At 41.1% G+C, this 22,204-nt stretch overlaps 2 protein-coding genes across 3 annotated transcripts in view; one reads left to right on the top strand and one right to left on the bottom strand.

Moving 5' to 3' along the window:
* Positions 1 to 7,800: 7,800 nt before the first annotated feature.
* cd82 (CD82 antigen) overlaps positions 7,801 to 22,204 on the top strand; it is a 61,085-nt gene continuing 46,681 nt past the window's right edge. Inside the window, exons 1-2 of one of the 2 annotated variants that reach the window (XM_045687164.1) lie at positions 7,801 to 7,914; positions 20,961 to 21,033. In XM_045687164.1, the coding sequence (XP_045543120.1) occupies positions 20,971 to 21,033 (63 nt within the window). In that variant the 5' untranslated portion in view covers positions 7,801 to 7,914; positions 20,961 to 20,970. 2 annotated transcript variants of the gene reach the window in all.
* Positions 15,494 to 19,608, bottom strand: LOC106561731 (early nodulin-75-like). The gene is made up of 2 exons (XM_014125951.1): positions 19,580 to 19,608; positions 15,494 to 16,739 (listed from the first exon to the last, which is right to left on the bottom strand). The coding sequence occupies exons 1-2, from the start codon at positions 19,606 to 19,608 to the stop codon at positions 15,494 to 15,496; spliced, it is 1,275 nt and encodes a 424-aa protein (XP_013981426.1).

Genomic DNA, 22,204 nt, shown 5'->3' with positions numbered 1-22,204 from the left:
TGTGTGTACACTTTCAGGGGGAAAAAAAAAGGGTTACGGTTAGGGTACTGAAAATATTTTTAAAAAATACACCTTCTGAGGTACACAATGATCTCACATGGTACTGTTCAGTAGCTTTTAGGAGACATAAGAGGATCATGTAATTTAATTGTAAAATGTTTTATCCAATACTTTGAATATGAAGGTACGTCAGTCTCAAAAGCCACGGTCATCAATATCATATTTCCCAGAATGCTCTATTGCAGGTCAATTTTTCTTTAAATTGTTTCAATGTTTTGTGTTTTTTTTTTTTGCGTGCACATTAAAATGATTGATAGATCTCTTATGCTATACAAAGATACAATTTATTATATATTAAAAGCATTAAACCTCTCACTAAAAGCTTCACTCATATGTAAGTTATATTTAAGCATAAACTGGTATTCCAGTAGATTACTAAGAAAGGTTCATCCTTTGTTCAAAAATGTCTTTTTTTTTTTTATACAGATGACAACTTCACATTTTTGGTTAATTGAAAATGAAACCTTGTAAATTGTTTACAATACTTTGAACATGTTATCCTCCAGAAAATACAGAACAACAACCTATGGTTAAACTCAAATATACTGATTGATAAAAAATTTAAAAATGAAGAAAAAAAACATTCTCGATCCAAAGTTACAACCTACTGATTGCAGCATTACTGCAAAAAAAATGGAGGAGGCAAGTAGAAGGATGAGAAGGTAAGGAACTTGTTTGTCTGCCATATATTAAAGGTCCAGTGTAGTGAAAAATGAGATTTTTGCTATGTTTTGTATATATTTCCACACAATGAGGTTGGAATAATACTGTGAAATTATGATAATGCATTTTTTAGTGTAACAGCTGTTTGAATAGAAAAAGGAAAAAAAACTAACTTTTGCCTGTTTTGGTGGGATGGAGTTTTGGCCTGCCTGGTGAGATTAGTTAATACATCTATGAGAAGGTGAGATTCAAACCTCTCGAAATAACAGCTAGTTTTCCCCTCCGCACTCAGACCACTCCCAGACAGTCCTAGCAAAATTCTTGCTAGAAAAATTGCTCTTTGCTAAGAAGCTATTTTTGTTTCTTTTCACCATTTTAATGGAACGCATTCACAGTAATGATATGATGAGATAAAAACGGCTGCAATTGGACCTTTTTAAAGACCAAAATTGGCTTAAAAAGATGGGGCATAAATTGAAAAATATACCAGTTTCCTTTTGAAGACAATTTTTTTTTTTTTACAGCTGCACCATACAGGTTGCAAAATAGCTGGGAGGAAATGTTCGATGTACCGATTCCATGGCGCATGGTATACTGTATGAACTGATACACAAAACGCAAAACAACTGTATACAAAACACTGTATACTGTATGAACTGATACACAAAACAACTGAACTGATACACAAAACACAAAACAACATATTTTTCTATTTAAATTATAATACAGCATTTTGGCCACCAACGGACTGTTATATACAGTACATGGGGTATATAACGGTCTCAGCTCTGCAGATGTTGCTGTGAAAAAACTGAATCGTTAGAGTATTTATTCTGATATTGTCCCCGTGTAGGTTCTTCCTGGTCACAGATTCAGGAATGGCTGAAAAATCACAATCTTTTAAAATGGACCCTACAAATAGCAGTAATGGTCAGTCAATCAACAATATAATAATAATAATAATAATAATAATAATAATACTCTTAGGAAAAATATTCAACTTTAACGTACAATCTGTGGATAATATGCCTTTAGAAAGGTTGAAAATTCATGTTAGACATCACAGCACAGTTAAAATATGCGGCACATGGAAAACAAAAGGGGCTGAGATGGGTTGAGAGTAGCAGAGGGTTATAAATGTATTATCTGTCCAAAATGTTATATATATATCTATATATAAACATAAATTACTTTGTATAAAATTACCATGTATGTGAAATGTATTTGTCACAACAACAAAAAGCTGTAAAAACAAAAAATGGTGGCCAGAAAAATAAATAAATTCTCCTTAAAAAATGGAGTGGTCATGGAAACTGCTTATTATGACATAATATGATCATTTATTATTACCACAGGAGAGGCTGGAGGCATCGCTTTGTTATGGCTGAGGAAATGAAAAGCATAGCCCATAGCTCTGTGATGAGGAACGGCACAAAACATCAGACAGGCCCAGGGATTGCATACAGAACAGCCCTAATAGACACTCGGCACGTCCTATTGTTGTTTCTCTAAAAGGGATACTTTGTATGCACGGGAAAAAAATGTGTGAGAAAACAAAGGCGAAATTATTCATGTTTCAGATAAACTTACAGACTGTAATTACCTCTGAGTGGCTGCAAATTATAAATCAATATCTGTTCCCTGGTAATATAATAATAGAGAATGCAATCCCCTTTATTTACACAGGGAGATAATTCCACAAACTCCATTTTAGTTCCTTTATCAATAAGGGAACCTGCTGCCAAATGTAGGCCCTATCATTTGCCTATTGCATTTTTTACTATTCTCCATCACATGAAGAATAGTACAGTGCAGTAGTCAAATAGAGGGATTTGGCAACAGGTCAATTTGTAAATCAATTGGTGTACTACTGTTGTTACTACTGCTGTTACTACTGTTGTTGTTACTGTTACTACCGGTGTTACTACTGTTGTTACTTCTGTTACTACTGGTGTTACTGTTGCTAATGTTACTACTGTTGTTACTACTGCTGTTACTACTGTTGTTGTTACTGTTACTACCGTTGTTACTACTGTTACTACTGGTTTTACTGTTACTACTGTTACTACTGTTGTTACTACTGTTGTTACTGTTGTTACTACTGTTGTTACTACTGTTGTTACTACTGTTACTGTTACTACTGTTGTTACTACTGTTGTTACTGTTGTTACTACTGTTGTTACTGCTGTTACTACTGTTACTACTGTTGTTACTACTGTTGTTACTGTTGTTACTACGTTACTACTGTTGTTACTGCTGTTACTACTGTTGTTGTTGTTGTTACTACTGTTGTTACTACTGTTGTTACTACTGTTGTTACTGTTGTTACTACTGTTGTTACTTGTTACTACTGTTGTTACTGCTGTTACTACTGTTGTTGTTGTTGTTACTACTGTTGTTGTTGTTGTTACTACTGTTGTTACTACTGTTGTTACTACTGTTGTTACTACTGTTGTTACTACTGTTGTTACTGTTGTTACTACTGTTGTTACTGCTGTTACTACTGTTACTACTGTTGTTACTGTTACTACTGTTACTACTGTTGTTGTTGTTGTTACTACTGTTGTTACTACTGTTGTTACTACTGTTGTTGTTGTTGTTACTACTGTTGTTACTGTTGTTACTGTTACTACTGTTGTTACTACTGTTGTTACTGCTGTTGTTGTTGTTACTACTGTTGTTACTGTTGTTACTGTTACTACTGTTGTTACTACTGTTGTTACTGCTGTTGTTACTGCTGTTACTACTGTTGTTACTACTGTTACTACTGTTGTTACTACTGTTGTCAGAAACTTTCTGTCCAAAAATGACGCAGAAAAATTAATCCATGCTTTTGTTACTTCTAGGCTGGACTACTGCAATGCTCTACTTTCCGGCTACCCGGATAAAGCACTACACAACCTTCAGTTAGTGCTAAATACGGCTGCTAGAATCCTGACTAGAACCCAAAAATTTGATCATATTACTCCAGTGCTAGCCTCCCTACACTGGCTTCCTGTTAAGGCAAGGGCTGATTTCAAGGTTTTACTGCTAACCTACAAAGCATTACATGGGCTTGCTCCTACCTATCTTTCCGATTTGGTCCTGCCGTACATACCTACACGTATGCTACGGTCACAAGACGCAGGACTCCTAATTGTCCCTAGAATTTCTAAGCAAACGGCTGGAGGTAGGGCTTTCTCCTATAGAGCTCAATTTTTATGGAATGGTCTGCCTACCAATGTGAGAGACGCAGACTCAGTCTCAACCTTTAAGTCTTTACTGAAGACTTATCTCTTCAGTAGGTCCTATGATTAAGTATAGTCTGGCCCAGGAGTGTGAAGGTGAACGGAAAGGCTGGAGCAACGAACCGCCCTTGCTGTCTCTGCCTTGCCGGTTCCCCTCTTTCCTCTGGGATTCTCTGCATCTAACCCTTTTACAGGGGCTGAGTCACTGGCTTACTGGTGTTCTTCCATGCTGTCCATGGGAGGGGTGCGTCACTTGAGTGGGTTGAGTCACTGACGTGGTCTTCCTGTCTGGGTTGGCGCCCCCCCTTGGGTTGTGCCATGGCGGAGATCGTTGTGGGCTATACTCGGCCTTGTCTTAAGACGGTAAGTTGGTGGTTGGAGATATCCCTCCAGTGGTGTGGGGGCTGTGCTTTGGCAAAGTGGGTGGGGTTATATCCTGCCTGTTTGGCCCTGTCCGGGGGTATCATCGGATGTGCCCACAGTGTCTTCTGATCCCTCCTGTCTCAGCCTCCAGTATTTATGCTGCAGTAGTTTATGTGTCGGGGGGCTAGGGTCAGTCTGTTACATCTGGAGTATTTCTCTTGTCTTATCCGGTGTCCTGTGTGAATTTAAATATGCTCTCTCTAATTCTCTCTTTCTCTCTTTCTGTCTTTCTCTCGGAGGACCTGAGCCCTAGGACCATGCCTCAGGACTACCTGGTATGATGACTCTTTGCTGTCCCCAGTCCACCTGGCCGTGCTGCTGCTCCAGTTTCAACTGTTCTGCCTGCGGCTATGGAACCCTGACCTGTTCACCGGACGTGCTTGTTGCACCCTCGACAACTACTATGATTATTATTATTTGACCATGCTGGTCATTTATGAACATTTTAACATCTTGACCATGTCCTGTTATAATATCCACCCTGCACAGCCAGAAGAGGACTGGCCACCCCTCATAGCCTGGTTCCTCTCTAGGTTTCTTCCTAGGTTTTTGGCCTTTCTAGGGAGTTTTTCCTAGGGAGTTTTTCCTAGCCACCGTGCTTCTTTCACATGCATTGCTTGCTGTTTGGGGTTTTAGGCTGGGTTTCTGTACAGCACTTTGAGATATCAGCTGATGTACGAAGGGCTATATAAATAAATTTGATTTGATTTGATTTTGATTTGTTGTTACTGCTGTTGTTACTGTTGTTACTACTGTTGTTACTACTGTTGTTACTGTTGTTACTACTGTTGTTACTGTTGTTACTACTGTTGTTACTACTGTTGTTACTGCTGTTACTACTGTTGTTACTACTGTTGTTACTACTGTTGTTACTACTGTTGTTACTGTTGTTACTACTGTTGTTACTACTGTTGTTACTACTGTTGTTACTACTGTTGTTACTACTGTTGTTGTTGTTGTTACTACTGTTGTTGTTGTTGTTACTACTGTTGTTACTGTTGTTACTGTTACTACTGTTGTTGTTGTTACTACTGTTGTTACTACTGTTGTTACTACTGTTGTTGTTGTTGTTACTACTGTTGTTACTACTGTTACTACTGTTGTTACTACTGTTGTTACTGCTGTTACTACTGTTACTACTGTTGTTGTTGTTACTACTGTTACTACTGTTACTACTGTTGTTACTACTGTTGTTACTACTGTTACTACTGTTGTTGTTGTTGTTACTGCTGTTACTACTGTTGTTGTTGTTACTGTTGTTGTTGTTACTACTGTTGTTACTGCTGTTGTTACTACTGTTGTTACTACTGTTGTTACTACTGTTGTTGTTGTTACTACTGTTGTTACTACTGTTGTTGTTGTTACTACTGTTGTTGTTGTTACTACTGTTGTTACTACTGTTGTTACTACTGTTACTGTTACTACTGTTGTTACTGTTACTACTGTTGTTACTACTGTTGTTACTACTGTTGTTGTTGTTGTTACTACTGTTACTACTGTTGTTGTTGTTGTTACTACTGTTACTACTGTTGTTACTACTGTTACTACTGTTGTTGTTGTTGTTACTACTGTTGTTACTGTTACTACTGTTGTTACTACTGTTGTTACTGTTGTTGTTACTACTGTTACTACTGTTGTTGTTGTTGTTACTACTGTTGTTACTGCTGTTCCATTTTCTGCCATCAAGTTATTCATGTAAATGTGAGTCTGTGTTCAAATGATGGATGCATAGTAGGGATGTTCCTCTTGAAGGTGCAGTTTCTCCTGTCAAATCAGCATGTGTACATACATTTAAATAAACATATGATAAATAACACACATTTTAGATTTTTCTAAACTAATCCAATCGGTTAGCAGTTACTGAGCTGGTTGTTCTAGTTTATATGGTTTAGGTTGTCTCATTTATAACCTTTCATTACCTTGACAGTCATTCTAAATTCAGGTTGAGGGTGATTTTAAAAGTTAACATTTTTTGGATATCCTAACTCTGACTGGATTTCATTAGAAATTACACATCACTCTGCAAGCCATCATAATGTGACCTGCCTGGTGTGGCCTGCAAAACCAGGAGTTTAATTGCACCCTCGACAACCACTGTGATTATTATTATTTGACCCTGCTGGTCATCTATGAACATTTGAACATCTTGGCCATGTTCTGTTATAGTCTTTTGTTTCTGTACAGCACTTTGAGATATAAGCTGATGTAAGAAGGGCTTTATAAATAAACATTTGATTGATTGATTGATACTGGTAACTCTAAAATTCACTAAAAAAAACACCTTGAGAAATATGAAAATAAGGCTTTACACCCGACAGTGTTAAAACAACACCCCAAAAAACGTTTTCAGAAATACATTTTTTGCCACTCGAAAGTAACAAACGCCTTTGTCATGGTGGTGATTACCTGTTAGCAACGCGTTTCTTAGCAACGCGTTTCTTAGCAACGCGTTTCGTTTCTTAGCAACGCGTTTCTTAGCAACGCATTTCTTAGCATGCCATCTGTTTTCTGTGTTTGAGTGGCGCAAAGCAGTCAATCTTGCTGGATTGACTGCTTTCATACAGTTCTTTCATACTCTTGGTTGTGCCTGATCGCATCGGAAACACTATTTCTTCCAAGAGTCTTGTTAAAAAAAAACTCAGAGCACCTGACCAAATTCACATAGACATTTTTAGTTATAGCTCTGTCATTCGCATTGAAAGCAAGTCTAAAAAGTGGTAGATATTTTCTATGTGCACTATTTCTATGCTTCCGTTCTGAAGATTCATTTTTGTGCTTATTTTACTCTTGTACACCAGCTTCAAACAGCTGAAAAATGAAATATTTTTCATGGCGATTTTAGATGGTACAATGTGTGTGTGTGTGTGTGTGTGTGTGTGCGTGAGGTTTAACCTAATGGCAGCTAAATAGTTCCCCTGTGTTGCTGTTTACAATACAATGTCATGAAGCCGGATTTCTTTTTTCTTTTAGTCATGGTGTAATATTTTTTACATACCTTTATAATACCAGCTATAGGAATGTGGTACAATTATGTCGTATGCACTTTAAATATAGATGATTTATGTAAGAGTGATTATATGAAATATAAAGTGAGAATTTTTTAACGACTCATACATGAACAAGAGTAGGCTTATTTCTACATTTTTAAAGGCCCTCACCTACACTAAATAATCTCATAGTTTTATTTATAGAACAGTAAGAACAACATGAAATGGAAACATTTAAATTCTTATGTTAATTGCAATAACTATTTATTTGCAGAGGAAAACATTTGTGTTGCGTAGACCTATAATAATAATAATAATACGATTTTATTTTCGAGCAGTAAATTGATTTATTAAGGAAGTAACCTATGTCTACCGCACGGTGGCGGTCTACCACGCTTTCCCATCCCACACACGTCTCTCTCTCTGTCTCTCTGTCTCTCTCTCTCTCTCTCTCTCGCCCACACACATCCCGTTCAGTCACACACACAACGGGACAATCGAGAAGACGGAGGTCCGCTACAGCTAACCGTTAACTCCATATTTTACACCAAAAAGTAAGTATTTGTTTATTTGTAGGATTGTTAGATGTTATCTAATATTAGTAGACGGAGGTGTGCTACGTTTCCTTGCTTTTCTTTTACCCCCGTTTTATTCGCTTTCTAAGTAGAACTTCTATAACTTTTGCCCTGATAACAAGCTAGGTATAAAGTCAGCTAAAGTTATTTTTATCTAGATAATGGACTTTATTTAGCTGTAGTTAGATTATATTTTAATTGCTGTAAAAAAAGAGAACCTGGTAACTTTAGGGCGAATTTGCTCAGTAAAATGGAGTCTTAAAGGCTGTTCTGGCTACGGTCTTATTGCTTGATTATACTATACACATTTCTATAGTAGCTATCTGAATTATTAATCCATCACTGACACTTTAAAAAAAGAGTGATGTTTTAGGTCCTTTAGGTCCCAATGGTTATGATCTCAATCTTGTTTAGTGAAGTGGATGGTAGACGGACTCATACCGTTCAATGACTTGTACTGGGAGGCTTGGCGCAATAATCCTCAAATGTAAAGGGATTCTGTGTCCATGTCTCCTCCACTTTTCCCTGTGAGCCAACAGTTGTTGCTGTTAAAGAGCTGGGGACTATCATGGTATTAAGGGATTTTAACCCTGGGGGGGGGTGTATACCCTGCCAGGGTAATAGACTCAGTCACAGATGTCTATATATAGGTCAGATTGGTGTGTGTTTGTTCTATAGCCCACCCTCTGAAGCGATGTTAAGTGTGTGTGTGTGTGGTGTGTGTGGTGTGTGGTGTGTGTGTGAGAGAGTTTGGCATCAGAGCTCCTGTGGTCTTGGTTTACAGCAGGGCTGAGGCTGTGTAGCTGTTCATTTATTGCCACATCGTTATTGACACACACACACACACACACACACACACACACACACACACACACACACACACACACACACACCACCGTCGTAATCCTGGGTAGCACCCCTGTATCCCCGTTTGAGAAACAAAACACTGATTTCATCTATCGGATTGCCCCCACTGTGTGTGTGTGTTTGTTTGTTTGTTCGTGTGCCCCCCTCTAGCTTACTACAAGCTTACTTCACAGTGTGAAACTGCCCCCATGCCAAACCTTTTTTAAAGAGGGAAACCAGGCCAATGCAAAACGAGCCATGCCGTAAATATAAATACGACCCCTTGGTCTCTGTGTGGTGACATATGGCAGCTTCGAGAGGACTGTACATGTTTTCTCAGTGCATAGTTACACACACACACACTACCATTCACTATTTTTTTAAATGTTTTTCAAATAAGGATCTGTGCTTTGCTTTGCCTTAGCCTGTTGCTGGCTGTAGCTTGTTCTCTAAGGGATACAAACCAGACAGCCCAGGCTAAATCTAGACTAAGTTGTGAGTTTCCACCCTCGGTGATGGTCACGAACAGAACTAACATTTCTCTTTTCTTGTTTGGGACAGTAGGACTACTGTATATTAGGCTTAAAGGCTCAACCCGTTATTACAAAAAACAGCCCGGCCACTTGGTTTCTTATAAAGCTTATAAAGCTTAGGGCTAGGGAACGAGAAATGTAGCCTAACCACTCTCCTAAATGTGAACTTTAAATGGTTGGCACCATGGCATGGTCAACTTGAGATGTCAAGAAGGGACATTACTGTCCTATCGTGGACAGACCTCTTCCCATTTTAACAACCACTGAGTCTATATGTTTTGACCATGACAGCTTGCTATCTACGGTTACACCCAGCAGTTTAGTTTCCGCAACTTGGTAAACAGACACATTATTCAATACTAGATCTAAATGAGGTTTAGCGTTGAGCGAGTGATTTGTCCCGAAAATTATACTTTTCTTTGTTGAGATATTTAGCACCAGCCTATTGTTAGTTACCCATTCTAGAACTGACTGGAGCTCTATGTTAAACCTATTGCTAGTTACCCATTCTAGAACTGCCTGGAGCTCTATGTTAAACCTATTGCTAGTTACCCATTCTAGAACTGACTGGAGCTCTATGTTAAACCTATTGGTAGTTACCCATTCTAGAACTGACTGGAGCTCTATGTTAAAGCTATTGTTAGTTACCCATTCTAGAACTGACTGGAGCTCTATGTTAAACCTATTGCTAGTTACCCATTCTAGAACTGACTGGAGCTCTATGTTAAACCTATTGCTAGTTACCCATTCTAGAACTGACTGGAGCTCTATGTTAAACCTATTGCTAGTTACCCATTCTAGAACTGACTGGAGCTCTATGTTAAACCTATTGGTAGTTACCCATTCTAGAACTGACTGGAGCTCTATGTTAAAGCTATTGTTAGTTACCCATTCTAGAACTGACTGGAGCTCTATGTTAAACCTATTGCTAGTTACCCATTCTAGAACTGACTGGAGCTCTATGTTAAACCTATTGCTAGTTACCCATTCTAGAACTGACTGGAGCTCTATGTTAAACCTATTGCTAGTTACCCATTCTAGAACTGACTGGAGCTCTATGTTAAACCTATTGCTAGTTACCCATTCTAGAACTGACTGGAGCTCTATGTTAAACCTATTGCTAGTTACCCATTATAGAACTGACTGGAGCTCTATGTTAAACCTATTGGTAGTTACCCATTCTAGAACTGACTGAAGCTCTATGTTAAATCTATTGTTAGTTACCCATTCTAGAACTGACTGGAGCTCTATGTTAAACCTATTGCTAGTTACCCATTCTAGAACTGACTGGAGCTCTATGTTAAACCTATTGGTAGTTACCCATTCTAGAACTGACTGAAGCTCTATGTTAAATCTATTGTTAGTTACCCATTCTAGAACTGACTGGAGCTCTATGTTAAACCTATTGTTAGTTACCCATTCTAGAACTGACTGGAGCTCTATGTTAAACCTATTGCTAGTTACCCATTCTAGAACTGACTGGAGCTCTATGTTAAACCTATTGTTAGTTACCCATTCTAGAACTGACTGAAGCTCTATGTTAAACCTATTGTTAGTTACCCATTCTAGAACTGACTGGAGCTCTATGTTAAACCTATTGTTAGTTACCCATTCTAGAACTGACTGGAGCTCTATGTTAAACCTATTGGTAGTTACCCATTCTAGAACTGACTGGAGCTCTATGGTTAAATCTATTGTTAGTTACCCATTCTAGAACTGACTGGAGCTCTATGTTAAACCTATTGGTAGTTACCCATTCTAGAACTGACTGGAGCTCTATGTTAAAGCTATTGTTAGTTACCCATTCTAGAACTGACTGGAGCTCTATGTTAAAGCTATTGTTAGTTACCCATTCTAGAACTGACTGGAGCTCTATGTTAAACCTATTGTTAGTTACCCATTCTAGAACTGACTGGAGCTCTATGTTAAACCTATTGCAAGTTACCCATTCTAGAACTGACTGGAGCTCTATGTTAAACCTATTGCTAGTTACCCATTCTAGAACTGACTGGAGCTCTATGTTAAACCTATTGCTAGTTACCCATTCTATAACTGAATGGAGCTCTATGTTAAACCTATTGCTAGTTACCCATTCTAGAACTGACTGGAGCTCTATGTTAAACCTATTGCTAGTTACCCATTCTAGAACTGACTGGAGCTCTATGTTAAACCTATTGCTAGTTACCCATTCTATAACTGAATGGAGCTCTATGTTAAACCTATTTCTAGTTACCCATTCTAGAACTGACTGGAGCTCTAAGTTAAACCTATTGTTAGTTACCCATTCTAGAACTGACTGAAGCTCTATGTTAAAGCTATTGTTAGTTACCCATTCTAGAACTGACTGGAGCTCTATGTTAAACCTATTGTTAGTTACCCATTCTAGAACTGACTGGAGCTCTATGTTAAACCTATTGCAAGTTACCCATTCTAGAACTGACTGGAGCTCTATGTTAAACCTATTGCTAGTTACCCATTCTAGAACTGACTGGAGCTCTATGTTAAACCTATTGCTAGTTACCCATTCTATAACTGAATGGAGCTCTATGTTAAACCTATTGCTAGTTACCCATTCTAGAACTGACTGGAGCTCTATGTTAAACCTATTGCTAGTTACCCATTCTAGAACTGACTGGAGCTCTATGTTAAACCTATTGCTAGTTACCCATTCTCTAACTGAATGGAGCTCTATGTTAAACCTATTTCTAGTTACCCATTCTAGAACTGACTGGAGCTCTATGTTAAACCTATTGCTAGTTACCCATTCTAGAACTGACTGGAGCTCTATGTTAAACCTATTGCTAGTTACCCATTCTATAACTGAATGGAGCTCTATGTTAAACCTATTGCTAGTTACCCATTCTAGAACTGACTGGAGCTCTATGTTAAACCTATTGCTAGTTACCCATTCTAGAACTGACTGGAGCTCTATGTTAAACCTATTGCTAGTTACCCATTCTATAACTGAATGGAGCTCTATGTTAAACCTATTTCTAGTTACCCATTCTAGAACTGACTGGAGCTCTATGGTTAAATCTATTGTTAGTTACCCATTCTAGAACTGACTGGAGCTCTATGTTAAACCTATTGGTAGTTACCCATTCTAGAACTGACTGGAGCTCTATGTTAAAGCTATTGTTAGTTACCCATTCTAGAACTGACTGGAGCTCTATGTTAAAGCTATTGTTAGTTACCCATTCTAGAACTGACTGGAGCTCTATGTTAAACCTATTGTTAGTTACCCATTCTAGAACTGACTGAAGCTCTATGTTAAAGCTATTGTTAGTTACCCATTCTAGAACTGACTGGAGCTCTATGTTAAACCTATTGTTAGTTACCCATTCTAGAACTGACTGGAGCTCAATGTTAAACATATTGCTAGTTACCCATTCTAGAACTGACTGGAGGTCTATGTTAAACCTATTGCTAGTTACCCATTCTAGAACTGACTGCAGCTCTATGTTAAACCTATTGTTAGTTACCCATTCTAGAACTGACTGGAGCTCTATGTTAAATCTATTGTTAGTTACCCATTCTAGAACTGACTGGAGCTCTATGTTAAACCTATTGCTAGTTACCCATTCTAGAACTGACTGGAGCTCTATGTTAAACCTATTGCTAGTTACCCATTCTAGAACTGACTGGAGCTCTATGTTAAATCTATTGTTAGTTACCCATTCTAGAACTGACTGGAGCTCTATGTTAAACCTATTGCAAGTTACCCATTCTAGAACTGACTGGAGCTCTATGTTAAATCTATTGTTAGTTACCCATTCTAGAACTGACTGGAGCTCTATGTTAAACCTATTGCAAGTTACCCATTCTAGAACTGACTGGAGCTCTATGTTAAATTTATTGTTAGTTACCCATTCTAGAACTGACTGAAGCTCTATGTTAAACCTATTGGTAGTTACCCATTCTAGAACTGACTGGAGCTCTATGTTAAGGCTGTTAATTATTTTACTGTTGCAGCCAACGTGTATGCTGTTGAGTCGTCAGCGTACATACACACACAGGCATTATTCCAGGTCAGTGGAATGTCATTAGTAAAAACAGAAAACAATAATGGTCCTTGCCGGCTGCCCTGCGGTACACCACACTCATCTGAACTTGCATGAGAGGCTTCCATTAACGAAACCCCTCTGTGTTCTATTAGATAGGTAACTCTGTGTTCTATTAGATCGGTAACTCTGTGTTCTATTAGATAGGTAACTCTGTGTTCTATTAGATCGGTAACTCTGTGTTCTATTAGATCGGTAACTCTGTGTTCTATTAGATAGGTAACTCTGTGTTCTATTAGATCGGTAACTCTGTGTTCTATTAGATAGGTAACTCTGTGTTCTATTAGATCGGTAACTCTGTGTTCTATTAGATCGGTAACTCTGTGTTCTATTAGATCGGTAACTCTGTGTTCTATTAGATCGGTAACTCTCAATCCATGATAAGGCAGAGGATGCAAATCCATAACACCTACGTTTTTTTTCAGCGATAGGTTATGATCAATGACATCAAAATCTGCACTGAAGTCTAACAAAACAGCTCTCACAATCTTATTACTATCAACTTCTTTCAGCCAATCATCAGTCGTTTGTGTCAGTGCCGAGCATGTTGAGTACCACTCCCAATAAGCATGCTGAAAGTCTCCTGTTCATTTGTTTTCTGTAAAATAACTTTGACTAAAGGTTTCAGGCTTGTTTAGGAAAAGTTAAGTAATTCAGTCAGTGAGTGTTCTTACAGGTCTAACGTGACTCATAGGTCTAGCTGATTGCTTTATGACTGCTGTTTTGTTCAACAAGGTGATTTGATATGTTGCTATAGGGAATTGGGAGTACTGCTATGGCTTCAGTTCTTGTTCTGTCTTCAGTGTCATAGCAGTGTCCCTGCTGCAGTCATTTAGCCGTGGCATGGTGCCATGGCAAAATCATTTCCGCCATGCTAAACAAAAATGGAACATGAAACAATATTTTTCTGCAGAGCCACACTTTGAAGATGCTAGAACAGTTCACGTGTACTTTTCCTCTGCAAACAAAACGATCACAATGCCTCATAATGACAAAGCAAAAACAAGTTTTTAGTAATTTTTGCACATTTATTATTTAAAAAACAAAACTGAAATATCACATTTACGTAAGTATTTTCTCAGTAGTATGTTGAAGCGTCTTTGTGAGGATCATCTTCACATACTCGCTCGTCCTCTTTGAGGCAAGAATCACGGCTAAATATTAGGCTACTTCTAATACAAAGCCAGTTTGGGTCAAAGTTCAGCGACAGTTTGACAATCATTGGAGTGTAGCAGACTATCGTTACATTGATCAGGTTTGAAGAGGAAGTCATCTGTAGGTCTAGCCTGCTCTTTTACCAATGTGCTGTAACTTTTATTTAACGAGGCAAGTCAGTTAAGAATAAATCCTTATTTTACAATGACGGCCTACCGGGGAACAGTGGGTTAACTGCCTTGTTCAGGGGCAGAACGACAGATGTTTTACCTTGTCAGCTCGGGGATTCAATCTAGTAACCTTTTGGTTACTGGCTCTAACCACTAGGCTACCTGCCGCCCCTCCACTCTAACCACTAGGCTACCTGCCGCCCCTCCACTCTAACCACTAGGCTACCTGCCGCCCCTCCACTCTAACCACTAGGCTACCTGCCGCCCCTCCACTCTAACGACTAGTCTACCTGCCGCCCCTCCACTCTAACCACTAGGCTACCTGCCTCCCCTCCACTCTAACCACTAGGCTACCTGCCGCCCCTCCACTCTAACCACTAGGCTACCTGCCGCCCCTCCACTCTAACCGCTAGTCTACCTGCCGCCCCTCCACTCTAACCACTAGGCTACCTGCCGTCCGTCCACTCTAACCACTAGGCTACCTGCCGCCCCTCCACTCTAACCACTAGGCTACCTGCCGCCCCTCCACTCTAACCACTAGGCTACCTGCCTCCCCTCCACTCTAACCACTAGGCTACCTGCCGCCCCTCCACTCTAACCACTAGGCTACCTGCCGCCCCTCCACTCTAACCACTAGGTTACCTGCCTCCCCTCCACTCTAACCACTAGGCTACCTGCCTCCCCTCCACTCTAACCACTAGGCTACCTGCCTCCCCTCCACTCTAACCACTAGGCTACCTGCCTCCCCTCCACTCTAACCACTAGGCTACCTGCCTCCCCTCCACTCTAACCACTAGGCTACCTGCCTGTCTGTTTGGATTGATATGTAGGCTAGTCTGACTGGGAGTTTCCTGTGGTGGTAGGCTAGTCTGACTGGGAGGTTCCTGTGGTGGTAGGCTAGTCTGACTGGGAGTTTCCTGTGGTGGTAGGCTAGTCTGACTGGGAGTTTCCTGTGGCGGTAGGCTAGTCTGACTGGGACTTTCCTGTGCTGGTAGGCTAGTCTGACTGGGAGTTTCCTGTGGTGGTAGGCTAGTCTGACTGGGAGTTTCCTGTGCTGGTAGGCTAGTCTGACTGGGAGTTTCCTGTGCTGGTAGGCTAGTCTGACTGGGAGTTTCCTGTGGCGGTAGGCTAGTCTGACTGGGAGTTTCCTGTGGCGGTAGGCTAGTCTGACTGGGAGTTTCCTGTGCTGGTAGGCTAGTCTGACTGGGAGTTTCCTGTGGCGGTAGGCTAGTCTGACTGGGAGTTTCCTGTGCTGGTAGGCTAGTCTGACTGTGAGGTTCCTGTGCTGGTAGGCTAGTCTGACTGGGAGTTTCCTGTGCTGGTAGGCTAGTCTGACTGGGAGTTTCCTGTGCTGGTAGGCTAGTCTGACTGGGAGTTTCCTGTGGTGGTAGGCTAGTCTGACAGGGAGTTTCCTGTGCTGGTAGGCTAGTCTGACAGGGAGTTTCCTGTGGTGGTAGACTAGTCTGACTGGGAGTTTCCTGTGCTGGTAGGCTAGTCTGACTGGGAGTTTCCTGTGCTGGTAGGCTAGTCTGACTGGGAGTTTCCTGTGGTGGTAGGCTAGTCTGACTGGGAGTTTCCTGTGCTGGTAGGCTAGTCTGACAGGGAGTTTCCTGTGCTGGTAGGCTAGTCTGACTGGGAGTTTCCTGTGGTGGTAGGCTAGTCTGACTGGGAGTTTCCTGTGCTGGTAGGCTAGTCTGACTGGGAGTTTCCTGTGCTGGTAGGCTAGTCTGACTGGGAGTTTACTGTGCTGGTAGGCTAGTCTGACTGGGAGTTTCCTGTGCTGGTAGGCTAGTCTGACTGGGAGTTTCCTGTGCTGGTAGGCTAGTCTGACTGGGAGTTTCCTGTGGCGGTAGGCTAGTCTGACTGGGAGTTTCCTGTGCTGGTAGGCTAGTCTGACTGGGAGTTTCCTGCGCTGGTAGGCTAGTCTGACTGGGAGTTTCCTGTGCTGGTAGGCTAGTCTGACTGGGAGTTTCCTGTGCTGGTAGGCTAGTCTGACTGGGAGTTTCCTGTGGCGGTAGGCTAGTCTGACTGGGAGTATCCTAACCACAATGGCTGCTTATAGCCAGACCTAGGCTACATTCAGTGGTGTCAGGAAAATGACTGGTGATGCAGAATGTTTTCTTTTGGTGTGTGTTGGAGGAGGAGACACTGAGAATTAACCTAGAATTAAGCTAGACTTAAGCTGGAATGAACCTAGAATGAACCTAGCCTACTTCCAGGATGTGTCCCAAATGGAACACTATTCCCTATATAGTGCAATACTTTAGACCAGAGCCCTATAGAACCCTATTCCCTATATAGTCCACTACTTTTGACAAGGACCCTATAGAACCCTATTCCCTATATAGTGCACTACTTTATGCCAGAGCCCTATAGAACCCTATTCCCTATATAGTGCACTACTTTAGGCCACAGCTTTATATATAGTGCACTACTTTAGACCAGGGCCCTATAGAACCCTATTCCCTATATAGTGCACTACTTTAGACCAGAGCCCTATAGAACCCTATTCCCTATATATAGTGCACTACTTTAGACCAGAGCCCTATAGAACCCTATTCCCTATATATAGTGCACTACTTTAGACCAGAGCCCTATAGAACCCTATTCCCTATATAGTGCACTACTTTAGACCAGAGCCCTATTGAACCCTATTCCCTATATAGTGCACTACTTTAGACCAGAGCCCTATAGAACCCTATTCCCTATATATAGTACACTACTTTAGACCAGAGCCCTATAGAACCCTATTCCCTATATAGTACACTACTTTAGACCAGAGCCCTATAGAACCCTATTCCCTATATAGTGCACCACTTTAGACCAGAGCCCTATTGAACCCTATTCCCTATATAGTGCACTACTTTAGACCAGAGCCCTATTGAACCCTATTCCCTATATAGTGCACTACTTTAGACCAGAGCCCTATAGAACCCTATTCCCTATATAGTGCACTACTTTAGACCAGAGCCCTATAGAACCCTATTCCCTATATAGTGCACTACTTTAGGCCAGAGCCCTATAGAACCCTATTCCCTATATAGTGCACTACTTTAGACCTGAGCCCTATATATAGTGCACTACTTTAGACCAGGGCCCTATAGAACCCTATTCCCTATATAGTGCACCACTTTAGACCAGAGCCCTATTGAACCCTATTCCCTATATAGTGCACTACTTTAGACCAGAGCCCTATATAACCCTATTCCCTATATAGTACTTTAGACCAGAGCCCTATATAACCCTATTCCTATATAGTGCACTACTTTAGACCAGAGCCCTATAGAACCCTATTCCCTATATAGTGCACCACTTTAGACCAGAGCCCTATAGAACCCTATTCCCTATATAGTACACTACTTTAGACCAGAGCCCTATAGAACCCTATTCCCTATATAGTACACTACTTTAGACCAGAGCCCTATAGAACCCTATTCCCTACATAGTGCACTACTTTAGACCAGAGCCCTATAGAACCCTATTTACATTTTACATTTTAGTCATTTAGCAGACGCTCTTATCCAGAGCGACTTACAGTAGTGAATGCATACATTTCATACATTTTTTTTCCTGTGCTGGCCCCCCGTGGGAATCGAACCCACAACCCTGGCGTTGCAAACACCATGCTCTACCAACTGAGCTACAGAGAAGGCCTATTCCCTATATAGTGCACTACTTTAGACCAGAGCCCTATAGAACCCTATTCCCTATATATAGTGCACTACTTTAGACCAGAGCCCTATAGAACCCTATTCCCTATATAGTACACTACTTTAGGCCAGAGCCCTATAGAACCCTATTCCCTATATAGTGCACTACTTTAGACCAGAGCCCTATAGAACCCTATTCCCTATATATAGTGCACTACTTTAGACCAGAGCCCTATAGAACCCTATTCCCTATATATAGTGCACTACTTTAGACCAGAGCCCTATAGAACCCTATTCCCTATATATAGTGCACTACTTTAGACCAGAGCCCTATAGAACCCTATTCCCTATATAGTGCACTACTTTAGACCAGAGCCCTATAGAACCCTATTCCCTATATAGTGCACTACTTTAGACCAGAGCCCTATAGAACCCTATTCCCTATATAGTGCACTACTTTAGACCAGAGCCCTATAGAACCCTATTCCCTATATATAGTGCACTACTTTAGACCAGAGCCCTATAGAACCCTATTCCCTATATATAGTGTACTACTTTAGACCAGGGCCCTATAGAACCCTATTCCCTATATATAGTGCACTACTTTAGACCAGAGCCCTATAGAACCCTATTCCCTATATAGTACACTACTTTAGGCCAGAGCCCTATAGAACCCTATTCCCTATATAGTGCACTACTTTAGACCAGAGCCCTATAGAACCCTATTCGCTATATAGTACACTACTTTAGACCAGAGCCCTATAGAACCCTATTCCCTATATAGTACACTACTTTAGACCAGAGCCCTATAGAACCCTATTCCCTATATAGTGCACTACTTTAGACCAGAGCCCTATAGAACCCTATTCGCTATATAGTACACTACTTTAGACCAGAGCCCTATAGAACCCTATTCCCTATATAGTACACTACTTTAGACCAGAGCCCTATAGAACCCTATTCCCTATATAGTGCACTACTTTAGACCAGAGCCCTATAGAACCCTATTAAAATATGAGCCCTATATTTGAATGCGATGTTCCATTCCTGTAGACTTCTTTACTGTTTAGAATATTTGTATGTATTTATTGCAGCAGCAGCAGCAGCAGCAGGAGGAGGATGTGAAATCTAGCCTGCTTCCAGTTCCATAGAGACTGTTGGGCCCTAGGGGGCAGAGAGCTGTTAACCACAGTACTATGTTGAGCATACAGGTTTCTCTATGGAAAAACAGTTTCACAGTCACACTGTCGTGTCTCATAATAGGACACTGTAGACTAGAGAGAGAGAGAGAGAGAGTGTGTGTGTGTGTGTGTGTGTGTGTGTGTGTGTGTGTGTGTGTGTGTGTGTGTGTGTGTGTGTGTGTGTGTGTGTGTGTGTGTGTGGAAACACACGTGGAGCTGCACAGAGCTGTGTTGTAGTTGGGGAAACGAGTTATGAATGAACGTTAGAGGTTGTTATCACAGCAATAGGATCTAACGCAGGTCTATGGTTGTTACACAAACAGATGGTTCTGACATCTGTTGCTTTCTGCTTAACGTTTTCACAGGAAGAAAATAGTCTTTTCCATAATAACCTGACATCTGTAGCTGTTGTACTGTGCTTGGCGTGTGATATGGCGTACGCTGTTTGTTGAATATTTCTCCCGAATGTTTAGCTTCTTCCAGTGTACTTGGAGTAGTTCGTAACCGTGGTAATTTAAACAGTTGATCCTGGTTACGGGGTTGCTATGGTGACGGTAGTAAACGCTTTCGTATACTGTAGGTCCCCGTCACCGACTGTGATGACAGAATAACCACCACGATCTGATTTAGTCTTTCAGCTGGTCCTTGTTCAAGTCTGTCTCCGGAAGGGTGTTCCTCTGGTTAGGAGAAGTACATCTAAAACAGTTGTTGTTTGTAACCATCTTATTACAAACCCTTATTCTTGTAGTGAGTTGCAACCTCTTTAGAGAGAGAGAGAGAGAGAGAGAGAGAGAGAGAGAGAGAGAGAGAGAGAGAGAGAGAGGACTATAAACTCACATACTCACCAAGTGTGTTCAAAGCAATCCTACAGGTAGAGTGGCTAACAGAGGCACACAGAGGAAACTAATAAAAGGATATTGTTTTCTAAAGGTGGACAGTGAAACTTTACTAATGGAACAGGGACACGTGAACACAGGGACATGTGACTTGGGGATATAAGGTGATCCAGGGTACTGTATGTCTGTTGATAAGGCACTAGGTTGATGTTGGTGCTGTGAAGATCAAATAACTGTTTAAACTGTCCTAGGACCCATGCTGTTTTCTCTCTCTCTCTCTCTCTCTCTCTCTCTCTCTCTCTCTCTCTCTCTCTCTCTCTCTCTCTCTCTCTCTCTCTCTCTCTCTCTCTCTCTCTCTCTCTCTCTCTCTATTCAAGGGGCTTTATTGGCATGGAATTGAAATAGTTACTAAACAAAGGTGAAATAAACAAAACAAAAAAAGAGAACAGTAAACATTAAACTCACAGAAGTTCCAAAAGAATAAAGACATTTCAAATGTCATATTATGTCTATATACAGTGTTGTAATGATGTGCAAATAGTTACTAACAGGAAGTACTAACCTTTTTCTCAACACTTTCTTCTCTGTTGCAGAAGCGTAACCATGGGGAAGGGATGCATCACAGCAACCAAGTACTTCCTGTTCCTGTTCAACCTCATCTTCTTCGTAAGTGACATCACTCCTATCATTACTTGTCTGAATAGAAGTTGTTAATGTTTTCACTGTCATTTGAATACCGTAGGCAGTTTGAAAATGGTAGTCTGTAAGATAGTTACAAAAGGTAAATGTTACCTGCCAACCTGAGAAGAGTCTCTTACTGGAGCAGTAATCTCACAGAGACAGAATCAGTGGTTTTCAGATATAACCTTTATTTAACCTTTATTTAACCAGCTAGTCCCATTTAGATCAAAAGACCTTATTCACAAATAAGACCTGGCAGAGAATCCTCCCTTCATGGGAGACCTGGCAGAGAATCCTCCCTTCATGGGAGACCTGGCAGAGAATCCTCCCTTCATGGGAGACCTGGCAGAGAATCCTCCCTTCATGGGAGACCTGGCAGAGAATCCTCCCTTCATGGGAGACCTGGCAGAGAATCCTCCCTTCATGGGAGACCTGGCAGAGAATCCTCCCTTCATGGGAGACCTGGCAGAGAATCCTCCCTTCAAGGGAGACCTGGCAGAGAATCCTCCCTTCATGGGAGACCGCAGAGAATCCTCCCTTCATGGGAGACCTGGCAGAGAATCCTCCCTTCAAGGGAGACCTGGCAGAGAATCCTCCCTTCATGGGAGACCTGGCAGAGAATCCTCCCTTCATGGGAGACCTGGCAGAGAATCCTCCCTTCAAGGGAGACCTGGCAGAGAATCCTCCCTTCATGGGAGACCTGGCAGAGAATCCTCCCTTCATGGGAGACCTGGCAGAGAATCCTCCCTTCATGGGAGACCTGGCAGAGAATCCTACATATTGTAGGACTAACTGGTGGGTTCAATCCAAACCCAGACAGCTGAAACTGACTCAACAACTCCTCTATTAAACCATCACTGATGATGACTCTTTACCTCTTCTCCCCCAGACAGACTGACTCTCCCATTGTCTCTCTCGCTGTCTCTCTCGCTATCTGTCTGTCTGGTCTGTCTGTCTCTGTGTCTGTCTTGTCTGTCTGGTCTGTCTGTCTCTGTGTCTGTCTCTGTGTCTGTCTCTGTGTCTGTCTCTGTGTCTGTCTTGTCTGTCTGTCTGGTCTGTCTGTCTCTGTGTCTGTCTTGTCTGTCTGGTCTGTCTGTCTCTGTGTCTGTCTCTGTGTCTGTCTTGTCTGTCTCTCTGGTCTGTCTGTCTGTCTCTG

This window comes from Salmo salar, chromosome ssa10 (genome assembly GCF_905237065.1).
Source record: "Salmo salar chromosome ssa10, Ssal_v3.1, whole genome shotgun sequence".
Taxonomy (NCBI): Eukaryota; Metazoa; Chordata; class Actinopteri; order Salmoniformes; family Salmonidae; genus Salmo; species Salmo salar.
Note: the sequence above shows the minus strand (reverse complement) of the source record. Positions and strands in the feature narration are given on the sequence as shown.

Bases quoted from the DNA above. Each gene is read 5' to 3' on its own strand.
- LOC106561731 (XM_014125951.1), bottom strand. From the start codon at position 19,608: ATGAGACACGACAGTGTGACTGTGAAACT. The intron at 16,740-19,579 runs GTTTTTCCATAG...CATTGTGGTTAG, and splicing joins GACAGTGTGACTGTGAAACT to GATACTCCCAGTCAGACTAG.